The sequence below is a fragment of the Osmerus mordax genome, chromosome 1 (assembly GCF_038355195.1).
Source record: "Osmerus mordax isolate fOsmMor3 chromosome 1, fOsmMor3.pri, whole genome shotgun sequence".
NCBI lineage: Eukaryota > Metazoa > Chordata > Actinopteri > Osmeriformes > Osmeridae > Osmerus > Osmerus mordax.
In genome coordinates this window covers 18,251,068-18,262,029 of record NC_090050.1, presented here as the reverse complement: position 1 = coordinate 18,262,029, position 10,962 = coordinate 18,251,068, and the positions used below count along the sequence as shown (strand labels likewise).

At 47.5% G+C, this 10,962-nt stretch overlaps 1 protein-coding gene across 1 annotated transcript; it reads left to right on the top strand.

Moving 5' to 3' along the window:
* Positions 1-1,300: 1,300 nt before the first annotated feature.
* rassf5 (Ras association domain family member 5) lies at positions 1,301-10,199 on the top strand. The gene is made up of 5 exons (XM_067243632.1): positions 1,301-2,201; positions 7,273-7,380; positions 7,474-7,750; positions 7,861-7,976; positions 8,082-10,199. Exons 1-5 carry the CDS (start codon positions 2,055-2,057, stop codon positions 8,223-8,225), a joined length of 792 nt encoding a protein of 263 aa, XP_067099733.1. The 5' UTR covers positions 1,301-2,054; the 3' UTR covers positions 8,226-10,199.
* Positions 10,200-10,962: the final 763 nt, after the last annotated feature.

Sequence of the window (10,962 nt, the reverse complement as noted above, 5' to 3'; positions counted from 1 at the left end):
CACAGGAGCTCAGACCCCCTTTGGGGGAGCTTCAGATGGGTCAATGAGACCCCCCCCCCCACACACACACACACACACCCCCACCAGCCTTCATCCACCCCACGCCCCCTCAGTCCCTCCCACTCCTGGCCCCGCAGCCCTCAGTCCCCCGTCCACAGTGCTTAGGTGGATGGAGCTCCAGGCAGCATCGCCCGGTGATCTGTCATTGGCTGACACTGACCCGACAGGCAGATGGACAGACGGATTGCTATGGTTACCGAGAGAGAACGAGGGATTGGAGGCGTGTGTGTGTAACTGTGTTCCAGTGAGAGACCAGCAGGGCCTGATGAGAGTGCAGTGAATCTTTAAAGGGGTTCATCAACTCAGACACCCTAGCTTCTCGTATGTCCGCATCACACACACACTCACCCACACAGACGCACAGTCATTATTTAGCTGTAGGTTTTCCATGGTGACAGGGACGTTAGATGGTCATGGCTGGTTGGATCAAGAGCAGGTTAGAGGTCAGCGTGTAGGGCTGAAGGAAAGGTTAGAGGTCAAGGTCATCTCTGACCTAAGGGCGATGACATTATGCGTGCACGACGTGCATGTCTGCTGCTTAGTGGACATTTTCCTCCTAGGCATGGACTCCTCTGTGTCAGCTGAACGGTGCATTTCATGACCACTCTATGGATGTTTCGTTGAGACTGACTTCAGTGTGAAGTGTCCCTGCACAGTAGTGTACGGATCAGGGGCTGCTCAGTGGCTTCTTCTTGCGTTCTCTATGGGGGGACAGAGGTGGGGCAGAAGCTGCTGTACAGCAGAGAGGATGCTTGCAGTGCAGGGAGGTGGAACAGGGAGCAGAGAGGAGCTAAAGGGAACAGAGCAGCCATCTTTCTGAAGAGTCTGCCTCTTGCCACTGCTAATCAGGTGGTGTTATGTAAAATAAGAGCTGTGAGACCTCATCTCTCTCTGTCTCTCTTCCAGTCTCTCTCTCTCTCTTTCAGTCTCTGTCTCTCTTTCAGTCTCTGTCTCTCTTTCAGTCTCTGTCTCTCTTTCAGTCTCTCTCTCTCTCTCTCTCTCTCTCTGGAAGTGGCTGTGCTGTGCGGGGTGCAGTAGCTTGCAGGAAGAGAGGGAGGGGAGGGGGGAGGGTGCTCGTAGGCTCATAACACACTCAACGCAGATGGTTGAGCAAGGCTGAGGGGGAGAGAGAGTGTAATGAGTGCAATAGAAGCATGAGAGGGAGGGGCTAGAGGGAGAGAGAGAGTGGGAGGCATGCGTTTCTCCGGCAGTCTCTTTCTGTAAGCGGAGAACAGAAGACGAGGAGAGAAGGAGACAGATACTGGCCACCGTCTGTTGCTGAAGCCAAGAGCTCCGTCGTCTATCTAACCACCAAGGACGGATACTCACACCACACACGCCACAGAAGACGTCACTGCAGCCTGGATGCGCTGATGTGAGCCGGGGCTACCTGTGTGCGAGAGGTTGTGACCGAGGGAGAGAGCCTCATGTCTGTGTTGGTATCAACAGCTGATCACCCCACAGAGCTGGAGGGCACAAGGGGGTGAGAGGGCGGGAATGTGTGTGTTGTGTTCTCACATGGACAGGGTCATTCGAGACCAGTCCGTAATCTGACTCGGTGATACAGGTGTGTGTGTGTTTGCTTGGATACTCATGCGTGTAGACACACGCCTTTCGCTGTCACGCACATGCGTAGCTGTGCTTGCGACACCGGTGTCAGAACACACACACGCAACAGGAAGAAGTGACACCTCTCTGCTCGCTCTCGGATTTCCTGAATCTTCTCTATTGGCACGACGAACCCTGAATCTGAGCTGACCTCACTCATCCTCGCCCTCCCCCTTGTCCGCTCCCCCCCCCCGCTCCCGGACTGCCAGGCCTCTGCTCGGAGAGTCGGTCTGGAGGAGAGAACAAAGATCAGCTCCGGGACTGTGAGTGTTGGCTGGATGCCTCTACAGACCGAGGAGCTTTCCCCGTCACGGACAGCACACTCTCCAAACTTCCTGTAGACGCACTCGCCCGCCGGCGAGGAGCGGCCTTGTGTGGCGCTCTCGATGACGGTCAGCAACGTGGCCACTCCGTCCATGACCAGCAGCAACAGCATGAGCAGCGGGTACTGCAGCCAGGATGAGGAAGGAGACGACTTCACCTTCTTCACAGCCAAGAACACCTTCTTTCAGCAGGCCAAGCAAGCGCTGAAGGTACGAGCCCAGGGTCAGATGACAAGGTGTTCCAGCGGGGGTGGAGGCAGTGGGGGAAGGATGGGAGGGGCAGTAGGGTAGTGGAACAGTCAGTCAATTGTGTGCCGTGTCCTGCGTCATGTCAAGAAAGGAGAAGTAACGAGAGGAAGTTTGCTACACTGAGTGTGCGACTGTGCGTGCATGCGTGTATCTGAGTGACAGAGAGACAGACAGACCCGTATCCTGTCACCTCCAGATTGTTAGCTGATTCTATCCCCTCAGGCCTCACCCTCAGACAGGCTGCATGTGTGCCCCAACCTGACTAGCTCTGGCTAGGGACGGGCCTAGATCACTTCCAGTCTCAGGCCTCGGGCTGAGTTGGCCCGTACGAACAGTTTGTACAGAACAGGAAGAGATCTGAGCACCACATTGTTAATTGTAATAGGAGGATTAGAGCTTTACTTCTAGTTGGTCAAGTTTACATTTCCCTTCAGATCTGCTTCTGAACAAACTCATCATCCAGAACTGTGTTTTGCAGCACAGGTAGGTTCAGAAGCAAGGCTCACAGACAGAGAGACATGAAGCTTAGAATCATATTTTTCACTTTACGTGGGAGAGGTTTCCGTAGTAACAGACCTGATAATGTCAAATATTTAGCATTTGAGTGTGGCTGTTTTACTTTAAATGTAGCTGAAGATTTTGAAGGTTACCATGACAACTGAGGGTTTATTCTACTCCCATGAGCATAAACACTACTGTGCTCGTTTATAATACAAATGCACTTGTACACACACCTGTCACACAACAACAATGTGAAATGCTCAACTCCATAATTCAGTAGCTTCAGAAGATGGGTAGTGTAGCATACATGTAAACAGTAGTTTGCTAACCTGGTGAATGGCCCATGGTATGTGCTACAGGATGTGGCATTTACACACACACACACACACACACACACACACACACACACACACAATACAGAGAGAGAGAGAGAGAGAGAGAGAGAGAGAGAGAGAAAGAGAGAGAGAGAGAGGAGAGAGAGAGAGAGAGAGAGAGAGAGAGAGAGAGAGAGAGATAGTTCCATAGTTCCTTTGCCTCTTTCGTAATCAGCAACAAATTCTTATCTAGAATTTGTTTCTGATTAGGAGAGGGAAAGGAACTATGCCTTCTCCAATGCACACAAACACACACCTCAAATAACATTTTCCTAGATTATCTTAGTGGTTGCAGGGTGGTGTCTGGTTCGGAAAGAGCATCATCTATAAATTATGTAAGAGCACTCATCAGTGTGCAGAGTTTGGGTTGCCAGTTTGTGAAGACGGTGAGGTGATGGGTTTGGTGTGGATGCAAGGTTGGAGACTCTGTTTGAGACTGAGGGGTTAATGAGACATGGCCAGTTCAGCACAGTAACACTATAGCACGGTTTACTGAACCTAAATGTATTGTGGTGCAAAGTGAGACACATGGTCTTTAACTTCAATGGCCTAGGGTTGTTGTTGTAGTCAGAAAACCACTGTGCTGTTCACTAATGTGGGAACATTTAAAGCAGACATGCAAAGCTGGGAGAGCTGCCCTCACAGGAAGGAACTGGGTCTACTAGGCTGTCTCTCTGATGTACACAATACAGTTGCACACAACTCAGTCTATCTTACTTGACAGGAAAGGCTTTTAGAAAAAGAAAATCCTTCTCTCTCTCTCTCTCTCTCTCTCTCTCTCTCTCTCTCTCTCTCTCTCTCTCTCTCTCTCTCTCTCTCTCTCTCTCTCTCTCTCTCTCTCTCTCTCTCTCTCTCTCTCTCTCTCTCTCTATCAATATATCTCTCTCTGTGTGTGGGTGTGTGTGTGTGGGTGTCTCATGGACAGCAGATGAGGGGGGATTCCTTTTATTGTTTATTAATAATCTCCGGAGCTGAGTGTCTAGCTCCAGACATGCCAGGCAGCTGTACTGGAATATGGCTCCATGTGTGTGGGCTCGTTTGAGCACCTCTCTGCTCTTTGATACAGTAGAAATACATGAGTGTTTATAATAGTATTATAAAAGTGACACATGTGCACTCACTCACTCTCACAGACGGTATAAACACCAGGAGAGCTGAAACGGTAGAGAAAAGGTGTGGGTGGGTGTGCGTAGGCAAGCGTGCACCATCGGGTATGCAGCTTTTGCTCCTGTGATGCACCATAGACTATCTTTTTGGTTTTTGTTAGTGAATAAAGCAGATAATTGGTGTGCATGCACGCACGTGTGTGTGTGCGCGTGAGAGAGACCTATGAAAATGAATCAAGGGACCTATTTTGATTTTCTCTCACACGACATTTGGCCCACTAAGAGTCAGCAAATGTAACAAAAAGTGTGTGTCTGACTGTTGCAGTGTATCTATTTGCATATGCAGTTCATCCCAGGGATATTGAGTGGCATATTTTTGAAGAAGGTTTAAAATGCATAGTATATTTACATTTAAAGTAAAAATCTGCCTCAAGTGAAAAGGAAATGAAACTTTGGTTATAGCTTCCGTTTTAGAATTTATGATCCATGCTTCATGTTATTCTCACTTCATCTCTCTCTCTCTCTCTTTGCTCATCTCCCTCCATATATCTGCTCATTAGTCTTCCAACCCTGATTGTTCTGCTCTGACAGCTAATCTATAGGCATTCTCTTTCCTACTCCTCTCCTCTCTACTCCTGTCCTTATATATTTTCTTCTCAAGGGAGTTAGATGGCTGAGTGGTGAGGGAGTCGGGCTAGTAATCTGAAGGTTGCCAGTTCGATTCCCAGCCGTGCCAAATGACGTTGTGTCCTTGGGCAAGGCACTTCACCCCACTTGCTTCGGGGGGAATGTCCCTGTACTTACTGTAAGTCGCTCTGGATAAGAGCGTCTGCTAAATGACAAAATGTAAATGTAAATGTTCTCATATTCCCTTCTCTGTTTTTCCCCCCCATCTCTTTCCGTTTATTTCCTTTCCAAGCTATTCCCATTCCACTATCTCCTCTCCTCTCTAGGCTGAATGCTATTTGTTGACCATATAACTTTCTCATTCACACACTTGCAGGCTGTCAGGATTTTAACCCTGTCTACCAATTATTTATACCAATGTGTATTCACTTAATCACCAATAATGTGTGTGTGTGTGGGGGTAATCTGGTTCTGCACCAGAGTGCATTTTTGGATCCAGGCCCAGGTATAAATCAGGGCCTGGGCCCGGGGCTGAGCCTGGGGCTAAGCCTGGGTGTGGGCCCGGCATGGGTGAAGTGTTGGGGCAGTATTGTCCTGCTCCATTGTCAACTGACCACTTTCACTGGTATGCAGGGAGGGGGAGAGGCAGCAGAGAGAGGGGACAGATATATTTAGCAGCTAAGACACAAACACAGGAATTCCTGCAAAGTTCTTTTCATTTGACATTTGTGAATTCTAGAAGTACTAAGATGCTCTCACTGTGTCACTTTCCCTTGTACCACACATGCATACTGTACACACACACATAATATACCCTCTATTTTAATACAGGCGTGTGGATACTTAAACACCAGTGTCACTGTCTACATTCAGGAGACCAGTGATGTCATCTGTAGCTTTGCCCCAATAGGTTAATGAACACTGTAACATTTCCTGGGTTTTATGGACCAGTCCAATTTATTTTGTACCATTAATATAAAATTAAGAGGAAACTATGGTTAGGGGAAACAACCTTCCTTGCATATGCATCAAAGAGTGATTTAAAGAGGATCCTTTATGCTGGTTGGAGGCTCTTTGTTGGTGGCATTTCATAATTTCTGCCTCCAGTCTCTCAGCATGGCTCCATCAGTTGCTGCCATACTGGATCTGGGGAAGGGGACTAGAGGGTTTATCAGCTACGTAGAGCAGAGCAGGAGGGCAAGGAAGAGCAGAGGGAAGAGAGGAGAAGAGCAGAGTAGGGCAAGGAAGAGTAGTGTAGAGCAGGGTAGAAGAGGTTTGATGAGACGAAAGGGGAGTATCAAAAACTATTCAAGAACACAATGGCCTGTCTTTACTGTTGTAAGTAACAGACAAACAAACACTAACACAAACATACACAAAGGGTAATTAGCTATGTTAGCAACAGCCGAAGTGTGTTGAACTCTGTGTTGTTCAAGAGCTACAGCACTGCACATTACATACACATTCATGCACACACACATACATATTCACACATCCTGCTGAATGGAGCAGAGACTCTCTCTCTTTCATCACACCCTGAGGATTCCCATGCATTAATGATTCCTGCCCTGCATTCTCACTCTCTCTCCCTTGTTCTCCTCCTGTATCTCTCTCCCTCTCTTTTCCTCTCCCTCGCTCTCTTCCTGTCTCAATCACCACCATGTCCCAGAAAATACGAATGAAAAGGAGAAGGAAAAAAAGGAAAAGGAAAACACATTGTGCGATCTTGAGGATGCATCCCCACTTCTATAAATAACCCATGCCAACAGTGTGTTGCTAAGGCTGTCTCAGCTACCCTTCTCCTCCATTGCTTTCACCCCCTCCTCTCCTCCTCCCTGTTCTCCCCATACTAACTCCCCCCACTCGCCCCCCATGCACCAGGTTTCTATCGTGGCATGATGCGAGGGTCACATTGTCCATTTAAAATAGAAAGACACCGATGTAGATGGAAGGAAAGGCATAGGCAGATGGAGTCAGTCGGGGATGGAGTCAGGCTGTCAATGGGGCTGTGCCGGGGTGGTGACTGTGTCTCGGCTTCATTCAGAAGGGTTCCTGCCTCCTGTGGAGCCCAGAGAACTGCAGGCTTGCGTAATCATGCCGGGGAGGGAGGGGGGGACGGGGGGAGGGAGGTGACATCCCTTCCGGCTCAGCAACACTGTCCCAGCTAAGGAAAGGGAGACAGAGAGAGAGATGGGGGGGAAGGAGGGAGAGATGTAGTCACGCAAACTTCTCTTGATATTAGATGTGACAAAGCTATGACCAGAGGACAGAAGCACAGAGGGGAACTTCCTCTTTCCCTTGATATCCCACTGCTCGTTGAGAGAGCACCCTCTGCTGTACGGAGTGAACACTGCAGGTGGGGCCACCATCTCAGTTTGGCTCTCTTTAAAGTCTGTCATGCGTTTTCCATCTCTGTTGGAACAGAATGAGACAAAGGAGGAGGACAGAGGGACGAAGGCTCTTTCTGAGGAAGAAGTACGAGCCAGGATAGAGGAGTATAATGCTCAAATCTCCGAGAATGTCATGAAGCTGGTGAGTTGTGGGTTATGTTAAGTGGACTGCATATTTATTAAAAATTAGAAAGCGTTTGTGGATTGTTGATGTGTATATTGCTCTCTTTCCAAGGCTGACAATGGCTCATATACAGGCTTCATCAAAGTCCACCTGAGGCTGAGTCGACCAGTCACAGTACCCACTCTGGAAGAGGGTCAGCAGGGAGCGGGATCAAGGCTGAGTGACAAGCGGACATCTTTCTACCTGCCATGTGACTGCGTGAAGCAGCTGCACATCAGCTCTACGAACACAGTCAGGGAGGTCATCCAGGGCCTTCTGAAGAAGTTCATGGTGTTGGATAACCCTCGCAAGTTCGCCCTGTACAGACAGACACACCGAGACGGACAGGGTATGACCATATCTCACACCCTCCCTCACACACCCGTCTTATCCTATGTTTTATTGCACCTGTTTGGATTGTACATGTCCGTCTCCTCTAATTCCCAATTCCTTGTGTAGATCTGTTCCAGAAGCTGCCTGTGTGTGAGCGTCCTTTGTCTCTGAGGCTCATTGCAGGTCCAGACCCTGACAAGCTGACCTTCATCCTCAAGGAGAACGAGACTGGAGAGGTGGAGGTGAGACCGACTGACTGACAAAGACACACGCAAACATGCACAGAAATACTCGCTTGCAAATAAATCCTATCCATCCAATCAATTTCTCTCTCTCTCCCCTCTTAGTGGCACGCTTTCTCAGTTCCTGAGCTGCAGAACTTCCTGGTTATCCTGGAGAAGGAGGAGACTGAGCGTGTTCGGGTGGTGGAGCAGAAATACTCTGTGTATCGACAGAAACTACAGCAGGCGCTACGGCAACACAACCCCTAACCCCTCACCTATGACCTTAAAACTTCAACCCAGGGAGTTACTGACCCACCTTTCTATCCACGTTTCTACCCCCACCACCACTTCCCACCTCTTACCCCACCCTTCCAAACCCATCCCTTTCCAGCCCAGTCAATGACTTAACACTGACTCACCCCCCCCCCCCCCCCCCCCCCCCATGGAGAGGAGAGGGGAAGATGGCTTGAGAGAGGAAGTAAGCTATGGTGTGTGTCCGGTGAGATTAAAGGCACAGTGATGAACTCTTAGGGAGGGTCCGATGGCTTGATCTTCTGTGATGATGTTTCTTAAGGTTTCTGCTGCTGCTGCTGCTACTGCAAGTGTTACTTAAGCATGAGTCTTACCCTTTGTACTCCCACTCTCCTGCACATATTCTGGGGTAAATGGATGGCATCATCTTGAACACGCTTATTAAAATGTTGATTTTCATAGATGCTTATGACGCAACCTCTTATGTCCCCTGCATGCCTTACTGTCTGTCTGTGGTTGGGGGTCAGGATTTTATTTTGTGTTTAACATACAACAGTAGTCTATTCAGATACTATTATACTGAGACTATAGGCTCAGGAGAAATCAGGAGCATGATGGCCAACAATATTTACAGCACAGTTGTACCCACTGTAATCTCATATCTCTGGTAACGCACTGAAATATCAATGCTGTTTTAGTCAGGCTCCCTCCCCCTACCTGTGATCTGGGTCAACTTGTGTAGGAGCATTAACTCGCATCATAGATGCCCTGTGTATATCTGACGACAGTCTCCTAGTTCCAGACATTGGCAAACTATTCTGTAAACCATCTACAAATGGCCCTTTGCATGAAACGGCTGCCTTTACTGTGAATCCACTCTCCATCTTTAACATCTTTAAATCCGGTTGACTGTTGACCCCTAACTGTAACACCTACCCCATTCTTTCTGGAGTTCTCTAACTGGTGTGGTCCTAGGCATGGTCACCGGTCCATGCTCATCAAATGTTTGAAGCCTGCTATTGTGTAGAAAACATTAACCTGACTGTTAGGAGACTCAGTTTAACAAAAGCAGCCAAGGGGTGTGTGGTGTACATTTGTAAGCATGAATCTGTAGCCCAGGATTCAGCACATACTGTACCCTTATAGTATCTTTTTCAGAACTAGACTGAGTTGTTGCTATTTGAATGTGAAAGACTTAAGAGGGATGTGAAAGGGATTTTACCAAAGCTCACAGGGACCGGAGAGATGTCTGATTGGATCATGTTTTGTACAATAAACCAACTTCTGTTTTGCACATATGGATGTAGGCCATGGTTTGGGCCACACCTCAGAAAAAATCTGAATTAATCAACAAACTCAATTATAACGAACCAATGACTTAATTTTTGCGTGAAAGATCTACTGTGTGTGTGTGTGTGTGTGTGTGTGTGTGTATGTGTGTGTGTGTATATATATATATATATGATGAAATGAAGGGGATGGATTGGTTTGTGTAAATACAGTGTGTAGGTGAGTGTCTGTCTCTCTCAGAATCCTGGATCCCTCAGTGGCCCTTACTGTCACTCCTTCTGCCCAGTCCCTCTGCCCAGTCCCTCTGCCCAGCCCCTCTGCCCAGCCCCTCTGCCCAGCCCCTCTGCCCAGCCCCTCTGCTCAGCCCCTCTGCTCAGCCCCTCTGCTCAGCCCCAACAATCACTGTCCATGCTTTTTCTCCTGGCAGTGCCTTTTGTTCCATGTAGCTGTGTATGTGTGTGTGTTTTTGGGGTTTATATCCAAGTCCATTGAGAATTCAAGAGGAGTGTGTGTGTATGTGTCTTTGTCTGTGTGTTATTTATTTCACTGTTCACCCCCTTGGCAAGGCAAAATGTCTAGGATGTGAATACTTAAAAGCTTTCCAGCAATCTTTTATTTCTTATTTTACAGAGAATTTGATGTGTATAAAGAAATATGTAAAACTATAAACAGATTTGAAGAATTAAATTAAAATGTCATCCCTTCACAATATTTTGTAGTCCTTTTTGATTGCCGCATTTTTCCCCTCAACTAAGGGGAAGGCTACGATTAGAAAGCTGGTTTGTTCTGCCTAAACAGACCTCTTCCTGTCTCTGAATGGTTTGTTCTGTCTAAACAGACCTGTTCCTCTTTCTAAATGGTTTGGTTGAACTGAAGTTTCCCTCTGAGTCATGAAACTTAAAATTACTCGCAGTATCCAAAGTTCACAGTAGAAAGCAAACTTTACTCACTCACATTTCCAGTATTTTCACCCTCATATATTAGCGCTAAAATGCTAGTTCAGTAGTAAAGAAACTGACATGAAGGTAAATTATCAGTAATTTATTAAACCCCAAATATAGATGTGTTTTACAATATGAGAATTCAGCCTCCATCTGCGGTATCATTAACTAATGGAATGTACTAATTTAAAATGACCAATAGAGGGGGCTCTCAATCTGACTATATACATTTCTTAAGCAACACCTAACTGTCCCATTCTTAAGACAACAGCAGAGGGCAGTGCACCTGCCAGCTGTTATTTGTGTGTGTGTGTGTGTGTGTGTGTGTGTGTGTGTGTGTGTGTGTGTGTGTGTGTGTGTGTGTGTGTGTGTGTGTGTGTGTGTGTGTGTGTGTGTGTGTGTGTGTGTGTGTGTGTGTGTGTGTGTGTGTGTGTGTGTGCGTTGGCTCAGAGATTTTAATGTTCAATTAACCTCAACCACTTAAGTTTCTTCTGTACTGTGCTGCCTTTAGATGGCAAATT

What these genes read in the sequence shown, in the direction of transcription:
- rassf5 (XM_067243632.1), top strand. Translation starts at nt 2,055, where the DNA reads ATGACGGTCAGCAACGTGGCCACTCCGTCCATGACCAGCAGCAACAGC. An exon ending in AGGCCAAGCAAGCGCTGAAG is followed by an intron (nt 2,202 to 7,272) that starts GTACGAGCCCAG and finishes CTGTTGGAACAG; the next exon opens with AATGAGACAAAGGAGGAGGA. An exon ending in CCGAGAATGTCATGAAGCTG is followed by an intron (nt 7,381 to 7,473) that starts GTGAGTTGTGGG and finishes TCTCTTTCCAAG; the next exon opens with GCTGACAATGGCTCATATAC.